General features: G+C 40.9%; 1 protein-coding gene across 1 annotated transcript; it reads right to left on the bottom strand.

The window, feature by feature from the left end:
- Window positions 1–7077: 7077 nt before the first annotated feature.
- Window positions 7078–7488, bottom strand: LOC121446489 (60S ribosomal protein L27-like). Its single transcript, XM_041649141.1, has one exon. It carries the CDS (start codon window positions 7486–7488, stop codon window positions 7078–7080), a length of 411 nt encoding a protein of 136 aa, XP_041505075.1.
- Between the last annotated feature and the right edge of the window lie 13988 nt (window positions 7489–21476).

Raw genomic sequence — 21476 nt, 5'->3', positions numbered from 1 at the left:
GTCTGCGGGTCAGGCCCTTTCGCGTCATAACCCTGGTTCTGGGCCTGTGGGCAGCTGCAGGGTTGATCAGCCGGCCTTTCTCCCCTGTCCTCAACACCAGAGTGAGCTCTCCAGCATCACCCCAGATATTTCACCCCACTGCAGCAATGAGTGAGAGGCAGGACCACTTCTCCTGCCTTCATACCCTCAGGGTCGGCTTTTCCACACCTTCGCCATCAGGGTCAGCTCCACTGTGTTGTCCAGGCAAGTTATAGGGGTCACTCTCCCAAGTGCTGCAGCTGGTGAGGGCCAGGGATAGCCCTCCCGCTCCCATGATCCCAGGGTCAGCTCCTCCATCTGTCCCGGGCATTAATGGGCAGGGGTGGTGGGTAGGGCATCTCTTCTCTGCCCATCCCATCCAGCCAAATGGCAGATGAGGGTGGGACTAGGTCTCCGGAGCCCTCTACTTCCGGGCTAGCTCATTCACACCTCCACCGACAGGGCTGGCTCTAAACCACATACCTTATACAACCAAGATCTCCCTTCCTAAGTATGGTACCACCCACAATGGGCTGGACTCTCCAATATCAAGATAATGCCACACAGACATATTCATAGACCAATCTGATTGAAGCAATTTTTCAACTGTGGTTCCCTCTTCCCTGGAGATTCTAAGTTATGCGGAGTTCACAAGAAGACCTGATCAGCCAACCTTCTGTGATTCACAAAACATTGTAGGAATAGGATTTATTTGGGCAAAATCAAGGGGATCCTGGATTATGTTCATAGTCAGTCTCCACAAGTTTCAGAGAAAGTGAGGTGACAGTTGCCTGAACTCTCTGTAGTTGAAAAAAACGAAATCTAATCACTTTAAGTTCAAGGAAAAGTTTTTAAATGCTACATGGCTACTTTTATTATTACTAGTATTTTGTTCAAGAGTTCAGGCAAATCTTGTTGGGTATTTCTCAAATAACCTTTTCCTGGTTCCATTTTTATCTTGCTTTTCTTAGACCTTGAATTGTCAGCTTCTCAATATGAATGGGAGGATTTTTTTTTTATTGTACAACACATTTAAGGAACCATACCATTCTGAATGTTTTTGAAGAAAATGACCTCTTACCTACAGAATTGCCAAGGCATTTGTACTAAAGAATTGCTCTTTTCTCCTGAAGGCAATTTGGTGTATTTTGATTTACGATCTTGACGTGTTTTAAAGGTTAAGAAAATGCTCCACTCATTTCTCCGTCTGAGGCTCAAAGATCTACTGCTAGGCTCTAGTTGCTCAACGTTTAGTTTCCAAAAATAATTGGAGAAGTGAGGAGCTCAGTTATTGTCTTAAGTGTAGGAAGTAGAGGTTCTGCTGGCATGATTAAAGTAATTTTGGCAGGAAATTTTGAGGCATTTTATGGGGGTGGATTGAGAAGAAGGAAAGATTGCTTGAAAGCCAAGTACGTTCTCCTCTGGCTCTCTCCTTATGGGACTGGACGTTTTGATTGACAGGAGATGCTCTAAGGGCGCATCCTTGGGACTGAGTTTACCAGGAACCAATGGTGTTTGTTGATAAAAATGATAAGCAAACACTAAAAATGTAAGAATAAATTGTTTGGTTGCATTGATTTGATTAAAGATGATTTGATTTAAATTTTGTTGATCCTGGGGCCAACTTTGAAATGTGTGGTAAGGTATGAAGGAAGAGCCCTTCAGTTCTGGACCACGCCAGAGAAGGACACAGCTATTTCTTTAGGTTGCCTTTTCCTGGCTCTTTCTTTCCCATTCTGAAAAATAAAGCTTTAACATAGGGTTTTATTTTTGATGTGTGTCTGTGAATATGTGTGCCATGTATATGTATGTATATGTTCATGTGGATGCAGGTTGTGTTTACACATGGGTATGCAAGCATGTCATCTCTATTCATTGCTCTTTATTCTATTGTTTAGAAGCCTCACCTTAGGGCCTGCTCTCCCCTGTCCCACTCCACACTTTGTCTATCAAGACTTTGAACTGACTCTCTTAATGGGGCTTCCACAAACAATTTTTTTTGGTGGATAATTTTAGGACCCATATGATGATGTTCTACTATTATGTATGTATGTATGTATATATGTATGTATATATATATGTATGTATCATTTATCTATCATTATCTTTTATCTGTCATCTATCTATTATCTTTCTATCTATTCATAATTTGCTATTTATTTTACTTGGGCTTGCTATAAGCTTAGAAAACTACTCATTCAAAACAGAAAGCCTGCCATCTTATATCATTCTCTGGGCCACATAAAAGAGAAGTGGATAATTTTGGAGACTTTATTTCTGAATCATATTTCTACTGATGCTGAGGACTTTGACATCCCAGCTTTATGGCAGTTGGAAGGGTTCTACGAGGCACTATTTCATTGGTAAAGCTATAACTTTGCTCCTTATGAACAAAACAAAGGTTCAGGTTTAACTTCTATGAAAAAAAAATCCTTAGGACCAAAAACATTCATGTTTCTTCTTACTTTTCTTGCTTCTTGATTTCTCTTAGGATTTAATTTTGTGGGTGGTGGTGGTGGTGGTGGTGGTGTGTTTGTGTACTGTGTGACTGTGAGCATGGTTGTATGTGTGAATTTGAATGTACACATGCCTCAGAGTGTGTGCAGTCCTCATCTTCTTCCCTTGTTTGAGAAAGAGTCTCATTGTCATTTGCTGCTGCTTATGCCAGGTTAGCTGGCCCTCAAGTTTCTAACAACCTACCTGTCACAGCCTCCGGTCTTTCTAGGATTTCTGATTCATGCTACTGTGCCCTCATCAGAAGTCTAAACTCAGATCCCCACATTGTGTAGTTACTTTACTACTGGGTGACCTCCTCAGCACTGGTTTTGTTTATTTATTTTTAAATAAATATTTTGTGATTTTAACATTTTAAAGAAAGTATGTGTGTGTGTTTGGGTGTGTATGAGTGTTGAAATATAAATCTTAATTCTAGATTATAACTGTACATTCCATCTGCCCCTTTCAGTTCATTTAGTAGAGGCTAAGCAAACAAGATCTCACATTTCTTTCCAAAATAACTTCTCCCATTTTATTTTATGACTGTACTTCCTGCTGAAACTCTTCCTGCCTCAGCATCCTGGAGTCTCCCCTCTCTAACTCCTACCTTTTCATTCTGGATTCATTTCAGGCTTCACCTGTTTGTGGTTCCAGAGTCCAATCCTCAGCCTGGAGTCTCTTTTCCATGTCCTCTGCCAACCAGAAAACTGTACCTAGCTTTAGGATTTAAAACACCATGTTCTCTTAATATGCTTTCAAACTAGACTCTTATGCATCCCTAATTATTATATATCTCTCCACTAAGGACATTCCTTTGAGCGTTTGTCAGGTCAAATGTTTGAAACTGAACTCTGAGTTTATTCTAAGTTAGTGTCCCCCTTTCTCTTCTCATGGGTGGAAACAGGCCTACCAGTTTCTGGTTCTGCTCGATGACTAGCCAGTGAGCTTAGATTTTGGTCTTCCTCCTGAGCTTACCATTTCCAGGCCCAGCAGTGAATCCCCTTTGTTTTGCCTCTCAGACATCTGACATGTGGTTACTATGAATATTCATCATCTCCATTGAGACAGCCTGGCCCCAGTCACTGTCGTGTGCAGGGAAAGTCCCTACCTTGGTCTTTGATGAGCATCTTTCCTAATAGTGTTGCTCTCTGTTCAGGAGTCCGAGTAGGTTGTAAAAAGAGTAAGGGTTACTCAATCACTTTCCGTGTTGGTCAAAAATATATCAGCCACCACAGAAAAAATTTCATCTTTCAAAAAGCCTGACCAAGTGTATATAATTTCTCTCCTCTTAGTTTTTCATATGTGTAATGAGGCTATAGCCATGAGGATCACCATGTGATGGGCTTCTCTTTACTAAGTAAACTTCCAGATGTGGAGTAAGTCACCAGAATAGAGTGTCCTAGTAATAAAGGACATCCATATTGTATCTGTTACCTTTCTCATCACAGAGAGACGATACCTGACACAAAACACTTCAGATACTAAAAATTTATTTTGGTTGAAGAGTTCAGAAGTTCAGTCCATAGTTGCTTGGTCTCCCAAGCTTAGGAAGAACATTATGGTAGTCAGAGTATGTGGCCAAGAAGATCTGTTTTCCTCATATGGACAGGAAACAGAGACACAAAGGAACCAGGGACATGATGGTCTCAAGGACCCCACCCCTGGGACCTATATTCTCCAGCTAGATCACACTTCCAAAAGCTTCCAGAATCTTTTGAAACGGAATCATCAGGTTGAGACCTAGCATATAATACAGAGGTCTATGGAAAGCATTTCATATTCAACCCTACCAATTATTATTTAAAAATTCATGGTTCATCCCTTTCCCTTTTCCTATAGCCTAAGATAGCCAGGGTTAAAATACTCACAGTCTTTATTATACCCCATTATTAAAGAGGTGCCAGTTCAGGACTAAGTGTCTGGGTTAATTTACTCATCCTTTCATTCCACATATGCAGAGAGTCTGTCATGGTCCAGACATGGCTCTTGCCTTTACGACTACAAAGATAGATGGATTAGCATCTCTGAACTAGTGGGCTTTTTCTCTCACAGGAAGACAGTTCTTAAAGGTGTAATTGTAGTGGAATGAGGTAAGTACAGGATTAGGAGAATTCCCTAAGAACAGAGTTAGAATGTAGAGACCCTTTGAACAGTTATCTTATACACAATGCCGACTTGTGAGACTTGGATAGGTTGGAATGAGAAGTGAGAACTTGGTTATTAACCTTTCCAGATACTTTTTAAAGTATATATATATATGTGTGTGTGTGTGTGTGTGTGTGTGTGTGTATGCAGAGGAATGCCATAACATCTGTATGAAGAACAGAGGAATCTTTGTTGGAGTTGGTTCTCTTATTTCATCATGTAGGTTCTGACTACTGATCATAGGTTGTTAAATTTGGCATCAAGGTCCTTCATCCTCTGAGCCATCTTCCAGCCCTATGTTCCTAGATCTTATTAAATATGTAAAATACAGGGAAAATGAATTAGCAAATGAGTCCATAGAATCTAAGAAAAGAAACTCTGTGACAGAAAAATAATCCATGTCTTGATGAGAATCTGTGTCACACTCCATAGAATGAGGGTCATGCTATGGCCTAGCTCTGGATTATAAAGAAGAATGCCCTGTTAGCTGGGCCTCACAGAGATGCAGAAATCTTCTTGAGAGTGTTGACCTTTCTTAACTTTATATTGAAAGAACTTGAAAAATATTTAATGCAAGAGAAAGAATATAGATATGACTGGAAGAAACAAGCCAAAGTGCATGTGAAACTTCATGTCTGAGCAGGTACATATATGTATACATGGGCATGGAGGTCAGAGGTTGTTGACCTTGGACTTTATACTCGGGAGCTGACCACTTAATTTTTTTTTTTAAACAGAACTTCTCACTGGGACCTAGTGTTGGGTGATTCAGGATGGCTGGTGAACCCCATAGATCCTCCTGTTTCTACCTCTCCAGGGGATTACAAACTTGCCACATGATATCATGCACATAAAGCAGAAGTTAGAATAAAGTCTACTTATCATCTCTTCTTCATAACTGTGTGCTCTTGTATAGGACAACCCCTTGTGATTTGAAAATGAGTATAATATCTATAAGATTATGCATAAAACATGAAATGCAATAAGCCATCACCAGAATTATTAATTGTGAAACAAATACATAAAATGAATATGGAAATTGCACACAAAAGCATTGCTTGAGGCTCATATGCTTGGAGCTCTGCTTTTCTTCATACTTAGCAGTTCAGGTATGGTCAACTAGCAACCTTGCCCTGATCATATTAGTGCATTATGTTGATCCCTGCGTGACTTTCTGTGACTGGGTTCTGTGAGACAGAAAGTACCATCTGTAAGGTAAGTCCTGACCTGAGTTCTGACACATTTTCACAAGGACACTCAGCCCTTTCCCTTTCCTCAGCCTATGATGAAATGGCTTATATACTACATCTTTCCTGCTACTCTTTGTTAATTCTGTCTCCTTTACCCTGTCTTGCTTTCTGTCATCTTCCTGCATATTCTTCAGACAAAATAAGCTCCCCTCTCCTACTCTGCTTATCTTTACAATAACTTTTGAAAAAAATTGTATTTATTGTAAAATGCATGCAGCTATTACATGTGTTAGAATTGGAGAGGAAAATTAAAAAACAAAACAAAACATCAACTTGGTAAAATATGATAAATCTCTGAGAAAGCCACATGAGACTTACAAGTATACAGAGAACATAGCAAAACTCCAGATGAGTAGACACAGTTAACGAATTTGAGACTTTTTACTGAGAACAGATTTAGATGCCTGGGAATGGAAGGTGCTAGAAGCATCCTGAGGATATTCAAGCAGATGAGGTTCTTACCCACTAAGAAAGAAAGAGAAGGCTTAGCCAGGAAGGGAGAGACTCAGCACAGAAGGGAATGCCACCAATTTTAACATTACTTTGAGCCTTTGTGACCAAGCACAACTTTTACAGCCTTCACTTTGTAATATCTTCATGAAATATGCTTATTTTTATGCCATAACTTGTTGGAATATCTTATACAAATAGAAATGTTTCTTTAGATGGAAGAACATCAATGCACTTAAGAACCGATGCAAGAAAACAAGGGGTAATACCAACAAATTCATTTTGTAAATACATGCTTAGAGTGAATTATAAGTAATTATAAAGTAATTATGCAAATTACCAAGTGACAGTGAGTTAATATAGCAGATATTTAAGGAGCAAATTATTGTTGTTCAGCTTTTTGCAATACTAATGTTAATTACCAAAGGCTGTGCTACAGCTTGGCAAGAAAGCTGAACACTAGCAGAGGCCTGAGGTTATCAGGGGTGAGAGAGAAACACCAGCTCAGCTGCAAACTATGTTAAACATATAGCATTTTCTTAATTTTGAAGAGTTTTAAGTTTATTCTTTGACAATTTTATACATGCATATATTGTATTTTGATCATTTTTCAAACCTTTCTTCTTTCCAAATCCTTCTCCTACTTTCAAGTCTCTTAAAATATTTTATTTTTGTTTGTTTTTTTTTTAAACTTTTAATGATGTAAACAAAAATATACCTAAAAGTGAAGCTTCCGGAAAAAACATTTGTTCTTCCCTGTCTTGTATCGTTCCTCAAATTTGACCTTGGCTTCCCTTCTTGCCTTGTGTTTCAGGGCTGGGTCCCTAAAGACATCCTTGTTGACAACAGTTTTTTCCAGGGGGATGTCCACAGAGTACCTTGTGGGCATCAGGTGGTTGTAGTTATGAACCTTCACAAAGGACTTGATCTTGGATCTCTTGGCGACTTTCTTCTTGCCCATGGCTGCTGTCACTTTTTGGGGACAATGGTCAATTCCAACCACCAGGGCATGGCTGTAAGGGCGGTCTGAGGTGGCATCATCAACGTTCTTCATGATGACAGCTTTGCATCCTGAGTAGCGATCAGCAAGGATGAGCACCACTTTCCCGGGTTTCATAAACTTGCCCATTTAGACAGCGAACAGCCAGTTCCCAGCAGAAATAAAAGGAGCAAAATATTTTATTTTTATATTTTATTAAAATCTATGTGTATGTCTGTGCACAAGAGACCATTCAGGGAAGAAGACAACAGTTAATCTCTTGGAGAAAATGTTACAGGTCACTGAGAACCAGCTGATGTAGAAGCCTAGACCCAAACTCCAGTCTTCTCTCAAAGCAACCAGTGCTCTTAGCTCTTAGCCCGCTCTCTAGGCTCTCTTTGGTGTGTCGCTGAGTTTAATTAGTTAGGGTTACTTACAGGAGGACAGATGTACAGGTCATTTCCTGGAGAACAAGCAATTTACCAGTTGCTACACTTCTGCAGAAAAAAAGACACATTGGCTCCAGCAGCCATTAACTTCCAATTTTCTTGATGTATGAACCCTAAAAACCAGCTCAGTCCAGTGTTCATAAGCCAGTGCTGGCAGTCAGTGATAACATTTCTTTCGACGGAAATCTGTCAAGGCAACATTCACTTGTGGAGGAGAAGGGAGTTCAGTGTAAGTTTGGGGAATCAGTGCAGTTCTTGATGTTACAATGAGGGGAAGAGATCACAGGAACAATGTAAGGCATAGTGTTTTCTATAAACTTTTTTGTCTGTGCAGGGTTTTAATCTTGTCACCTGTCTTAGTTAGGGCCTCTATTGCTCTGTATAAACACGGTGACCAAACAACGTGTGGAGGAAACAGTTTACTTCAACTTTCATCTTCTGAGTCCATCACTGAGGAAAGTTAAAGAAAAGAACTTAGGGCAGGAACCTGAAACCAGAAACTGACCTAGAGGCCCTGGGTGAGTGCTGCTTACCGGCTTGTTTCTGATGTTCAGCCCTGCACCTAGCACTACCAACCCATGAGTAACACTGCCCTCAGTGAACCGAGTCCTTCAACATCAATCATCAATCAAGCGAAGATCACACAAGCTTACACACAGGCCAGCCTGGTGGTGGCATTGTTCAAATGAAGTTTCATTGCCCAGAATGACTGTAGCTTGTGTCAAGTTGGCATAAAACCAGATGGCACATCACCCTTAGTATTCCCAGTCACAGTGTGGGCAAATAGCATGTGCTCTTGCTGGTGTGTTTGCATGTGGGTGTTCCCAGTGCATGTATAAAAAACAGGGAAGCCTTGAGTGCTGTTCCTTAGGCACCTTCTGACTCTTGGCTCTCACTGGCTTAGAATTTCACCAGGCAAACTGCCTCACAAGCTTCCAGGGATCTGCTGGTCACCACCTCCCATCTCATAGTACTGTGATTGTATGTCCTTTCACGCCGATGTGCATGGCTTTTTACATGAAATCTGGGGATCCAAACTCAGGTCCACACGCTCAAGAGTCAAGTTCCTTACCAACTGAGCCTTGTACATCTACTTTGGTGGTCATGTTTAGTTATGCTGGGACTTCACTTCTAAGTTCAGGGCTCTTTAGAGTATAATCACACCACTGATTATATCTCTGGAGAAATAATAAAAGAGACCCAAACAAAATGCCCAGTGGGTGTGTAAGTGTCTAGGCTTAGGAACTGCCCAGTCACAAATCTGTTTACCCTCAGATCGCTGCATAGGGAACTCCTATGTTGGGCTCTACTGCAGTGGAGGGCAGTGGTACTGTCTAAAACTAAGTGAGCCTATTAGAAGACAGAATTAGGACTTTGATTACTGGTCTATTTGCTCTACAGGAAAGGAAATTAGTGCCTTTTCAGTTAAAAGAGAGTTCCTTTGCATTTTTTTTAGTGTGAGGACAGCTTTAGCTCTTGCTCCTCAGGGTTCACCCTCCTTATTTTTGGGGATAGGTTCTCTCACTGTCTTGGAACTTGTTGATTGGATCAGACTGGCTGGATGTGAGCTTGAGGGATCTTGTTTGTGCTTCCCTAGCTCTGAGATTACTAGCCTGTGCCACAAGGCTCAGCTTTTATAAGCATTTTAGAGGTGGAACTCAATTCCTCATGCTTGCAAAGCAAGTACCTTACCTCCTAAACCATATCCCCATACAGAAAGATCCCTTCTTAAAGAGAACAGTAGTAGACAGAATACTCTGGTTCATATTATATCTCATTAGCAAAGAGCCAAAGACATATGTTTGATTGCAACAAATAAGTCAGAATTAGGATATAGCAACTCAGTCTTGTGGAAAGGGGCTCAGTCCTGAGCAATAAGCTTTATAATGGCCACAAACAGTTAAGAATCTATCCTTAAAAGTCGTATTTATCTACAAAATAAAAATATCTCAAATGCTTTATATGACCATCTTTATTATATTAATGAATTGTGGTGTATATGTGTGTATGAGAGTGTGAGTGTGTTTATTTATGTGTGCATGGGCATAGGAAGAAATGTATAAAGATGTCAGAGGATAACTCAAGGGAGTTGGTTCTCTCCTTCTACCATGTGGACTTTGCAAATTGAATTCAGTTCTTTAGATGTGGCAGTACATTGCTTTACCCATCAAACCATCTCATTGACCATTATAGTATCTTCATAATGGATGTCTACAGCTAGGTCCTTGGGCAGCAGAGGAGAGGGATCCTGAACTGGCTTTGCCCCACTATCACACTGATGATTATCTTGAATATCACCATAGAATCTTCGTCCGGCGATGGATGGATATAGAGACAGAGACCCACACTGGAGCACTGGACTGAGCTCCCAAGGTCCAGTTGAAGAGCAGAAGAAGGGAGAAGATGAGCAAGGAAGTCAGGACCGCAAGAGGTTTGTCCACCCACGGAGACAGTGTGCCTGATCTAATGGGAGGTCACCAAGGAGAACTGGACTGGGACTGAACAAGCATGGAATCAAACTGGACTCTCTGAATGTGGTTGACAATGTGGTCTGACTGAGAAGCCAATGATAATGGCACTGGAATTTGATTCTACTGCATGTATTGGCTTTTTGGAATCCTAGTCTGTTTGGATGCACACCTTCCTAGGCCTGGATGGAGCGGGGAGGACCTTGGACTTCCCACAGGGCAGGGTACACTGCCCTCTCTTAGGACAGGAGGGGGAGGGGGGGCGAGGAGGGAAATGGGAGGGGGGACGGGTAAGGAAATGGGAGGGGGTAAAAATTTTGAATGGTATTATTTATAAAGCAAAAAAATAAAAAAATCTTCATAATTCATGTGTATTTGTAGTTTTCTACCTCTCCCTATCTTGACCTTTACTTTTGCACATAAGCTATGAGAGGACATACTATTTCACTAACACATACACAAGTGCACACAAAGATACCCAAATCCCAGCATAAAATACACAAGTGCTTTGACTGAGACAAAAGTTGCAATTCCTTACAAGAAATGCAAGAATCAAGGATCAGACAGATTGCTGGGTCCATAAAGACTCTTGTTACCAAGTCTGAGGTTTGGAGTCTAATTCTTGGAATTGCACAGAAGAAGAGAACTGACTTCTGCAAGTTGTCTTCTGACCTTTACAGCATTGCCCGACATAGTCCATGTGTATATACACAATGTGACTTAGGAAGGAGGATATGAATACGGTGGTGGTGCCCAGAGATTTTCCTAATTGAACCTGGGTAAATAGAGAGGGCTAGATCTGCAGTTGAATGGTACAAGATAAATATAGACAATAATAACAATTAGCAGTGCTTGTTGGAACCAATAAATGCTCAGGAGAGGGAATCCCAATGTGGTTTCTAGATCAGAAACACCACACTTTTGCAAGGAGGGAGCCACTTATTGGTTCCAGGCAGCCCGGCTAGCTTAGACCCAAAATAATCACACAGAAACTATATTAATTAAAAATACTTCTTGGCCCATTAGCTCTAACCTCTTATTGGCTAACTCTCACATCTTAATTTAACCCATTTCTAGTAATCTGCTCATCACCGCGAGCTTGTGGCCTACCAGCAAAGTTTCAGCACATCTGTCTCCAGTGGCTCTGTGGCTTCTCTTTCTCCACCGTACTTCTCCCAGCATTCAGTCCAGTTTTCCCTGCCTACCTAAGTTCTGCCCTATCAACAAGCCAAGGCAGTTTCTTTATTCATTAACTAACAAAAGCAATACATAGACAGAAGGACCTCTCACATCACCACACCACTAAAACCATGTTAAAATGCAAATTGTTCAAACTTTCTTCATAGCTACTGAGTCAGAAACTGTGGGAACTCATCCTTGTGATCTGTTTTACCAAGGCCTCTTGATCTATATGAACAGGAAAATTGTGTGTGTATGTACACACACGTGTGTGTGTGTGTGTGTGTGTGTGTGTGTATGTATGTACTGTGGGATGCGTTGAAGAAACAAAGGCAGAAGGGTGGAACTTTATAATAGTCTTTCTCCTTCAGTTGTGGTTGACATTCACCTCCATTCTTCTAATCCCTTGGAATGTAGAGGAGGAGATAGCAAGAAAAGAATTTCAGCCTGGTGGATCTCAAAGTCATTAAAATGATGATGAGTTCATATGTTAGTTATTGCATGCATTAATATGACAAGAGAGCAACTTGGGGGAGGAAGGGTTTACTATGGCTTACAGTTCAAGGGTACAGTCCATCATTGTGGGGAAGGCGTGGCTCCAGGAGTGTGAGGCAATGTTCTCATCACAATCACAGTCACGGGGAAGAGCACGTTGAATGCTGGTGCCTGTCTTGCTCTTTCCTTTCATTCAGCTTGGCCCAAGGTGTGGTGCTGCTCATGTTCAGGGTAGATCTTCCTGCCTCACTTAACAAAATCTGGAAACTCCCTCAGAGATATGCTCATCTCCTAGGCAACTCTAGATGCTGTCAAGTTGCTCATCAATATTAACCATCCCACTTTCCTTATGAAATAATAAAAATGATACCTACTTTGCTGTCTCCCTTCCACATTCCTGATGCAAACATTTATTAAGTAACAGAAAAGAAACTTCGATACATTCATACAGAGGGACCTCAGTTCAAACACTACACATTAGCATAATCTACCTAGCATGTGGGGGCCACAGAATTCTTGGGGGAAGATGCGTTTCAAGTCTTCTCAACCAAAGAAACCTAATAGCTTACCCTCTATCCCTTCTGAAGCTGTTAAGATAGCTCATGGGGGTTTAGTCAAATTGTTCAAAGTACTATTTGAATAATATTAACATGGAATATTTTGTTGGATCCCCCAAAGATTTAATTTTTAAAAAATGCTCCTTGATCATTAGCACTATTGGTGCCCTCATTAATAACCCGTGCTGCCAACTTCCATGTCCTGGTTACCTCTGTGCCTCACTGTTTGCAAGTTGGTCACAAGGAGCACTCTCAAACCATTGCATAATAATCAATTTGCTTTGCTTTGCTTTGCCTCTAGATTCATTAAATTGTCTTCAAGGATGCCCATTAAGCATGCATTTCTCATCAGCTAAGTGGTTCAAAATAAGAACCTTTGAACACTTCTAATTAGCTGGGTAAAGTTTATAACAAAGTTATCAAAGACCCCAAAAGACAGGTGTTTGCAGTTTTAGGCCACACAATGCTAGTGGCTTATAATGTGAAATCATAAATGCATTTGATTTTTACCCTAGAAGATCTCTTTGAAAAACCAAGATAAAAGGTTGTTCATTATTTATAGAACTTGCCACACTTGTGGATAATAACTGTTATTTAGGTTAATTCACTTGTGTAAGAAACAGGTTAACTTGTGTGGAGAGTGATGGATAGATTCTGCAAGCCCTCTAGGCTTTGGGGGAGTCTTGAGCCCTCAGAAGTGTAACATCTAAGAAAAACAGGGTTATAGTGCTTCGGGAGTAGGAAACCTTTTTCCTAGGAAGGAAGCGATTGTAGACCCTATCCTTGTGTAGCTGTAGAAATGGGAGAGATCGTGTAAAGATGACCCGTAAAAGCTGAAGGACATAACGAGAAACCTAGTGAATTCTCAGTTTTAGTTGAGAGCTTGAATAGATCTGGAGTCAGCTAAGAGACATACCCATTTGAGAACTTTTCCAGGAGGGATTCGCTGAGGTGTTACTATCCTTCTCTAAAGTATGGCACTTTCCAGAGGGCTCTGGGGATAGAGAGGTCCCAGGAAGAGGCAGGCTGCCTTTTCCTCTTGCTGGTAAGAGCATCTATGCTTTTGGTGTTGTCTCTGATGCTGTCCTTTACCAGCTGTCAGAAACCACTTCTTCAGCTTTCTACTGTGGATTGAAGATCACCACTCTTCAGAGCCAGACTGCCACTGCTGAGTCGTCCAGCTTCGGGGATTTAGCTACTACTGGGTTCTCAGGCTTTCCAGTATACAGACCACCATGGTTGGACTATCCAACCCCTGTTAGTTGTAATCTAGACTAGACCTCTGGGTTCTCAGACTCTCCAGCACACAGACGGCCATTCTTGGACCATCCAACCCCTGTTAGTTGTAATCTATACTGTACCTCTGGGTTCTTAGTGTTGTTCTTTTTTAAAAATGCTCCAAGATCCCCACGGCAGTAGGCAGCAGAAATGCTGTAGGTCCCAAATGGTGGTAGCGGGCCATGTGGTGGCAGACAGAGGGCCCTGGGAGCAGCCAGTCCCAGGCAGAGGCGGCTGCTGGTCTCAGAGCAGTGGTGGCGGGCCATGTGGCAGCAGGCAGTGGGCCCCAGGCAGAGATGGCTGCTGATCCCCTGAGCAATGGCTGGTCCCAGGCAGGGAGACACATGGCGGGCGGGCAGAAGACAGAAACATGGATAGACACAACATGCAGGGTGAGGTTGAATGTTTATTCAGGGGGTTATGGAGGAGGAAGGGTGAAGGGGGGGGACAGAGAGAGAGGGAGAGAGAGAGAGAGAGAGAGAGAGAGAGAGAGAAGAGGAGAAAGAGACAGAGAAGGGGGAAGAGAGAAGTGGGGAGAGAGGCAGAAGCAAAGCTGCCTCTCTGAGAGGAAGATGGAAAAGAGAATGAGCTCAGGCCGGAAGCTGAAGATAAGCCTGCCTCAGTGGATGGGGAGGTGAATGGGTGTGGCTTGTCTCTTAAAGGGACCAAAACCATAACATTCCCAGGTCTTCCTTATAATAAAAAGCACATACATCAAGGAAGCAGAAAAGGAAGGACCCAAGATGGTGGCGGGCAGGTCAGAGGTAATGAAAGTGGGCGTGGCTTGTCCCTTAAAGCGACAGGAAGGCACAACACTTAGGCTCTCCAGTATACAGACCACCATTGTTGGACTATCCAATCCCTGTTAATTGTAAGCCAATCTGGTAAACCATTTTAAAAAGTATACTCTATTGTTCTACTTGAGATCCCTAACTAATATAGTCATCTCAGGAAAGCACTTATCTATCGTAGCTGTAAACTGGAGTTTTTGATGAGGTTTGGGCAAATATATTCATGACAGCCTCTCCCCAAGTCAACAAAAATGTCTGCTGGTGGTATACCCACACCATTGCACTTTTTTAAAAAGCTGCTTAGATTATTTCAATGGCAGCCAAGGTTGATGATTATTATCTTAGAATCTACCAGTCATCAGTTTCTGGTTCTTGAAGTAGAATTATTGTGGTCTGCTTGCAATAGAGGAATGTTGTTTCATTTTTACTGGTAAAATGCAAAATATTCCTAAGTGATTAACCACTTCCCTGTGGTATGCTTTTCAAAACAATGCTATTGAGACCATTTAAAAGGTTTTAGTTTCTTTTGATTGCTATATTAAATCTTTTAAAAAATCTGGTTGAACTTTACATTAGTGAAAATTAAAATGACTTTGCATTCAAACCAGTTCATTCAGTGTTCAATGATCAAGTTTGTTATATACTTACAGCCAACTCAACATTTATTTTTGCTCAGTATTTCAGAAGGTTGCAGACTATTGTGGAAGGGAAAGCATGGTAGTGCTTATTTCAGGCACTGAGAACAGGCAGCAAGGGCTGCTTCACATTTTGGTGGATGTGAGAGCAGAGAGAGGGCAGGCAACTCTCTGAGTCTGAGGCCAGTCTAGTCTACAGAGTCAGTTCCAGAACAACAAGGGCTAGGCAGAGAAACCCTGGCTCAAAAAACAAAAACAAAAACAAACAAACAAAACAAAACAAAAAAAGAAGGAAAAAAAGAAAAAAAAAAGAAGAAACCAAAGTGAGCAGGTCAGGTCAGAACCAGGGATAGGTTCAACATTCAAAGCCCCAGCCTTAGTGGGCCTATTTCCTCCAGTCACTACAGCCCTTCAAAAGAGTGAGAAGGTGGGGATCAGATATTCAGAACACAATCCTTTCAGAGCTATTTAAACCATAGCATTAAGAAGACAGGTGACTCTGTTGAGGACCTAGACTTCTGACCTAGAAATAGAAAACACAGAACAGTTACACAATGAGAGTGAAGTCTAATAAAGCTAAAAACATTCAGAACTAATAACTGTATCCATGTTGTGAAGGAGGTTTATGCCAACGGCTTATAACTGATAGGGGCTGATAGCCCGGCAGTGACCATCAGCACACTAGAGAGACTGAGAACACTCTAGCAACCCAGCCAACAAAGTTGAAGGCCCCTATGGTCCCAGTCCTCTCTGAGCGCCACAGGATTTCCTCAGCATTCTGGATAACGAATGTAGGAGATCTGGGGTGAGTAAGTGAAACAGACAGCTGCCCCAGCATGGCAATTAAGTCTCTAAGTAACTCTCAACCATGGCCCCATCTACTACTTCAGTGAGTCAGGTAGACTATTCAATCTCAGAAAATTCAAACATCTTCTTTGGTGAACATGGAAAGAAAAATATTGTATAATCATATTATCTCTTTGTATACTCCAAATATTTTTATAAAAAGTTAGTTCAGGGTTGGAAACCAGAAGTTATGATTTTGTTTGACCATACCCATGTTGGGAACACTTAAGTTGGTGGTGTGTTTTAGAATGAGGATAATGAACTACAAGGGTTGGATTTGTGTTGTTTTGATTCTTCAGGTTAAGTTGGACTATGGCCTGGAGAGATGGCTCGGTGATTAAGAACTCATATTGTCCTTGCTGATGACCTTAGTACTGAGCACCCATGTAAGGCAGATTTCAGCTCCCTAGAACCATACCTTCCGGAGCTTTGACACTCTCCTGATTTCTATAATCACCTGCACTCACATGCTCATAAACTTTCCTATATGCAAAATTAAACTAAAAATAAATTTTAAAAGAAAGAATTTTACAAGTGTCACAGAAGAAGCCTTGGCAGTGTTGGCAAGGGCAGAAGCAGTGCCAGCTTAAACGAATAGCATAGGTACACAGCTCTGCGTGTTCTAAGTGGATCAGATGTCCTAACTTTATGCCCTGGCTGCCAGATGGGAGATGAGTGCTAAGAACTAACATCTGGCAATGGCTATTAAATAAAGGATGAAAACAAGAGTTAGTAAAGACATTTTCCCCCTTCCTTGCTTTAGGCTTTGGTTCAAACTAATATTCTTGTGTCCTCTATTGCTTCTTATGATGTAGAATTTTATTTTCTGGGGAATCGTAGACTCTCTAGAAGAGCATATTAAACGATTATTCTTATCACTGAAGGCTGTATTTTGACAGGCACACTCAGCAACTAAAGAGAAACACCTTCCCCTGGAGAAAATGGAGAATAAGGATAAAGAATACATGGTATAATTCTAATGTGGTACAGTCCAGTCATGCTGGGGAAATGTGATGAATAATTCAGAAAGATATAAAGTAGGAATTTGGAACCTTTTGTGAGCACACTGGGGATCTTAGGGGGAAAAAACTAAGAAGACATACTAAAGAATTTAGCTGGATCATTGGATGTTGGCTTGAAATTCAGCGTTATTTTTATCTGAGTAGTTGGCTCTGCTCCAGAGTGTTCTGAGAATGGCTGACAAGTGAGGAATGGATAAAATAAGATCAGGGGACAAGTCAGTGAGTGACCCAAGTGGCACAAAGCTTAGACCATGCTTTTTGCAATGACAGGGAACGTCTGCTCTGTCTCTGTTTCAGTCATGGTGGTATTTGCCTTGTAACCTAAGACATTCTTTGGGGTGATCTCACCCTAAACTCTCAGAGTTTCCTTAAGCTGACAGATAAATTTAAAGGAAAATGTAATGACTTTAGAGCACCAGGGTTAGAGTTTAACTTTGTCCATGCTGGGTGTGTTGGCATTCTGACTGCTGGTCCCTGGGTGGCATCCAAGACTGGGGGAACTGATGTGGTTCTTTGTGTCTTAACTCAGCACTAAGATGGAAACAATGCTGACAGTAGACTGATACTTACAAAATTCCTGCTAGCCATTTCAAAAGTATTTCATTTGCTTTTATCCTTTCTAGACAGGACAATTAGTTTTCTACCATCTGACATCTCTCTTTTCCCTTCGTTCCTTTTTGCTGTGTGTGTGTGTGTGTGTGTGTGTGTGTGTGTGTGTGTGTGTGCTCTGCATACATATGCGGAAGCTAAAGGTTGATAGTGGTTATCCTCATTCATCACTGCCTACCTTGTGTTTTGAGACAGCGCCTCTGATTGAGCTGGCCCTCAAGCCCTATGATTAGGCCTGTCTCTGCTCCCCCATCCCCAGTGCTGTGGTCTCAGGTACTGATAGGCAAGCCTAGCTCTTCCAGCCTGGGATCTCAGCTCAGGTTCTCAAGTCTGCACCTCAAGCACTATACCCTCTGAGCCATCTCCCCACACCTTGTTGTTTCTTTCTTCATTTTCCACAGACTGGACAAATTTTACGCTACTTTAAAGCTGTCCAAGGACTGAAAAGCCGAGAGCACTGCAGGTCTAGGAGACTTGATAGCTGCCTTTCTGAATACTGGTTTCTATTAGTAAGTTGACAGAGTCTCTGCAGGTACCCTGCTGGGCATGTGCTCAGGAATCACTGCCATATAAATTTGGATTTCACTGTAAAGTGGTCAATTTTGGCAGGGATGTTCTCCCAGAACACATCTGTCATGAAGCCATGTATGAAAATGCTGTGCTTTTAATGTAAATGTAAGGTTACCTGAGCACAGTCTACAGCTTCCTAATAATCGTGCATGTCTAAGAGTATGTTCTTCTAATTTTGGCAGTTGGAGTTTGAGACACTGGAACTGACAGTACATGGAATTTTTAAAATAATAAAATAAAATAAAATAAAGCAAACCTAATGGATTGGAATAGAAAAAAACAAACATGAAAAAAGGGGCCCAAGAGAAGGCACAAAAAACAGACACCCACTTTTTTGTGTGTGTTCAGGAATTCCATAAAAACACTGAATTCTAAGTCATAATATATATACAAAGGACACAAAGGGTTAAAAGAAAGAAGAAAAAGTACAGAAAAAATAAGATAAAATTTTAAGAAAAGGAAAACTTCTGGTACAACATTGTAAAAAAAGAAACCTACAAACAGGCTGTTAACTTTGTTTTCAGTTGGCCTTCTACTGCAGGGCATGCATTCTGCCCTTAAGAGTCATTTGTTTTCCCAATGAGACTCTCTTGGAGGAAACTAAATTTTCATTTGCAGGTGGTCATCAGTTGGAGATTATTTCTGTGGTAGAATGGGGCATGTGTCCACCTTTCCTTTCAGCTCTAGGACCCCATCTAAGGCAGACCTGTGCAGGCCCTGAGAGTGCTGCCTCATTTTCTATGAATTCATATGTGACTCAGTCTTGTTAATTCAGAGGACCTTGTTTTCTCGGTGCACTTTATCTTCTGTGACTCTCACAATCTTTCTACCCCCTCTTGCCTGGGGTTCCCTGAACCACAAGGGAACAGCTTTAATGGACACATCCACTGAAGGTTGGATGTTCCAAGGTCTCTCATTCTCTGCATATTTCTGTGGGTCATTGTGTTTTTTTCATCTGCTGCAGAAGGAAGCTTCTCTAATGATGGTTGAGCAAGGCACTGATTTATGAGTACAGTAGAATGTCATTAGGAGTACTTTTATTGTTACGTGGTGTCTTTTTGTTTATCTGTAGTATTTGGTTTTACCCTGATCTCTGGTCTCTGGGTATCTAGTCTCAGGTTTTTTGTCACCTAAGCAGTGTTAGGTATGGGTTCCAACTCATGGGGCAGGCCTTAAGTTAAATCAGGTTAATTGGTTTCTCCCATAAGTCTTGTGCCACTATTGCACTAGCATAGTTTGCAGGGGTGACACCACTGTAGATAGAAGGATTTATGGCTGGGTTGCAGGCAGAATAACTTACTGTACCAAAGACACTAGCATGTAGGGGTGAAAGTTCCATGTAAGAACCAGATTTACTTTTCCATATTCAATGGGTTGTCTGTAGCAATGAAACCTTGTCTTCAGATTGTAGAGAGCCACCCAATAACCTTGGGAATAGCCTGGGTTGTTTAAGCATTCCTAGGGGACTCTTTTAGCCAACATCTCAAATAGAAGTAACCCAATCCTGGTACTGGAAGCTTTATTTGGTGATAAGAGTCTGGTTGGACATCTCCCCTATTATTTACCTATTTTATTTGGAGCATATTCCTACATCTATATAATCTAGGAAGCTTCTACTGTGTTAGGCTTCCATACTACTCCTCAAATGGCCCCTAATTTTAGTTGTATCTTCCTGTATCTTTTATCTCACCCATCCACTAGTTTCTCCCAATATACTCATGCACCATCCATCCATAACTATCTATTCTATTTCTTGTTCATCTATCTGCTCCCCTCACCTTAGGACCTTACTCTGTACCTAACATTTGTGGTTCTGTGGATTGTAGTTTGCTTATCAATGACTTAATAGTTAATATCCACATAAGTGAATACGTGCCATAATTTTTCCTTATGGATCTGAGTTGCCTCAGCCAGGATGATTTTTTTCTATGTCCAAAAATTTACATGTGAATTTTATTACTTCATTTTTAATGGCTGACTACTATTTTATTGTATAAATGTATCATATTTTCTTTATCTATTCATCCACTGATGATCATCTAGTTGCTCAAATTATTTTACTATTTTGTTCTTGTTGTTTTTGAGACAGGATTTCTTTATAACTTTGGAGCCCATTCTGGAACTAGCCCTTGTAGACCAGGCTGGCCTCAAACTCCCTTGAAGACCAGGCTGGCCTCAAACTCACAAGATCTGTCTGCCTCTGCCTCCTGAGTACTGTGATTAAAGGCATGTGCCACCACCATCTAGCACAATTTTTTTACTATTATGAATAGAGTAGCAATGAACATGGGTGGGCAAGTGTCTCTGTGGTAGGATGAAGTACCCTTTGGATATATGACCAAAAACTATATAGTTGGAAGTAGATTGATTCGCATCTTTCTAAGGAACTGTCACACAAATTTCCATAGTAACTGCACAAATTTGCACTCCTGCCAACAATGGATGAATGTTTCCTTTACTCAACATCCTCCCAGCATGAACAATCAGGTTTTTTATTGATCTTGGCCATTCTGATTAGTGTAAGATGAGATCTCAAAGTAGATTTGGTTTTCATTTCCCTGATGATTAAGGATGCCTAAATTTGTTGTTTTGCAGACATTTAAGTTTTTATTTTCTTTTGGGAATTCTCTGTTTTGATCTGTATCCTATTTTTAATTGGGTTATATATTTTCTTGATATCTAGGTTTTTAATTCTTTATGTATTTTGGATATTAGCCCTCCATTAGATGTGACATTGGTGAAAACATTTTCCCATTCTGTAGGCTGCCACTTTGTCTAAATAAGGGTGTCCTTTATGTTACATAAACTTTCAGTTTTATAAAGTCCAATTTATTAATTATTTTTCTTTGTGCTACTGGTATTTTGTTCAGAAAGTCTTTTCCTGTGCCAACGTGTTCAAAGCCATTCCCCAATTTCTCTACTATTAGGGTCAGTGTATTTGGCTTTACATTGAGGTATTTGATTTATTTGGAGTGGATTTTTGTGCAGAGTAATAAGTATGGTTTAATTTGGATTCTTCTACATGAAACTATGCAGTTTGACAGAACAATTAGTTGAAGATGATGTCTATTTTCCAGAGTGTATTTCTGGTTTCTTCATAAAAAAAAATCATGTGTTGATGGGTATGTGGATTCATGCCTGGGTCTTCAGTTTGATTGAATAATACACTCGTTTCTGTGCTAATATCATGTTGATTTTATTACTATTTGCTCTGCAGTAAAACTTGAAATCAGGAATGG

The sequence above is a fragment of the Microtus oregoni genome, unplaced genomic scaffold (assembly GCF_018167655.1).
Source record: "Microtus oregoni isolate MIOR12 unplaced genomic scaffold, Mior012 000003F_ref0000135, whole genome shotgun sequence".
In the NCBI taxonomy this organism is placed as follows: Eukaryota; Metazoa; Chordata; class Mammalia; order Rodentia; family Cricetidae; genus Microtus; species Microtus oregoni.
The sequence above is the reverse complement of the archived record's forward strand: the minus strand, read 5'-3'. Positions and strand labels throughout refer to the sequence as shown.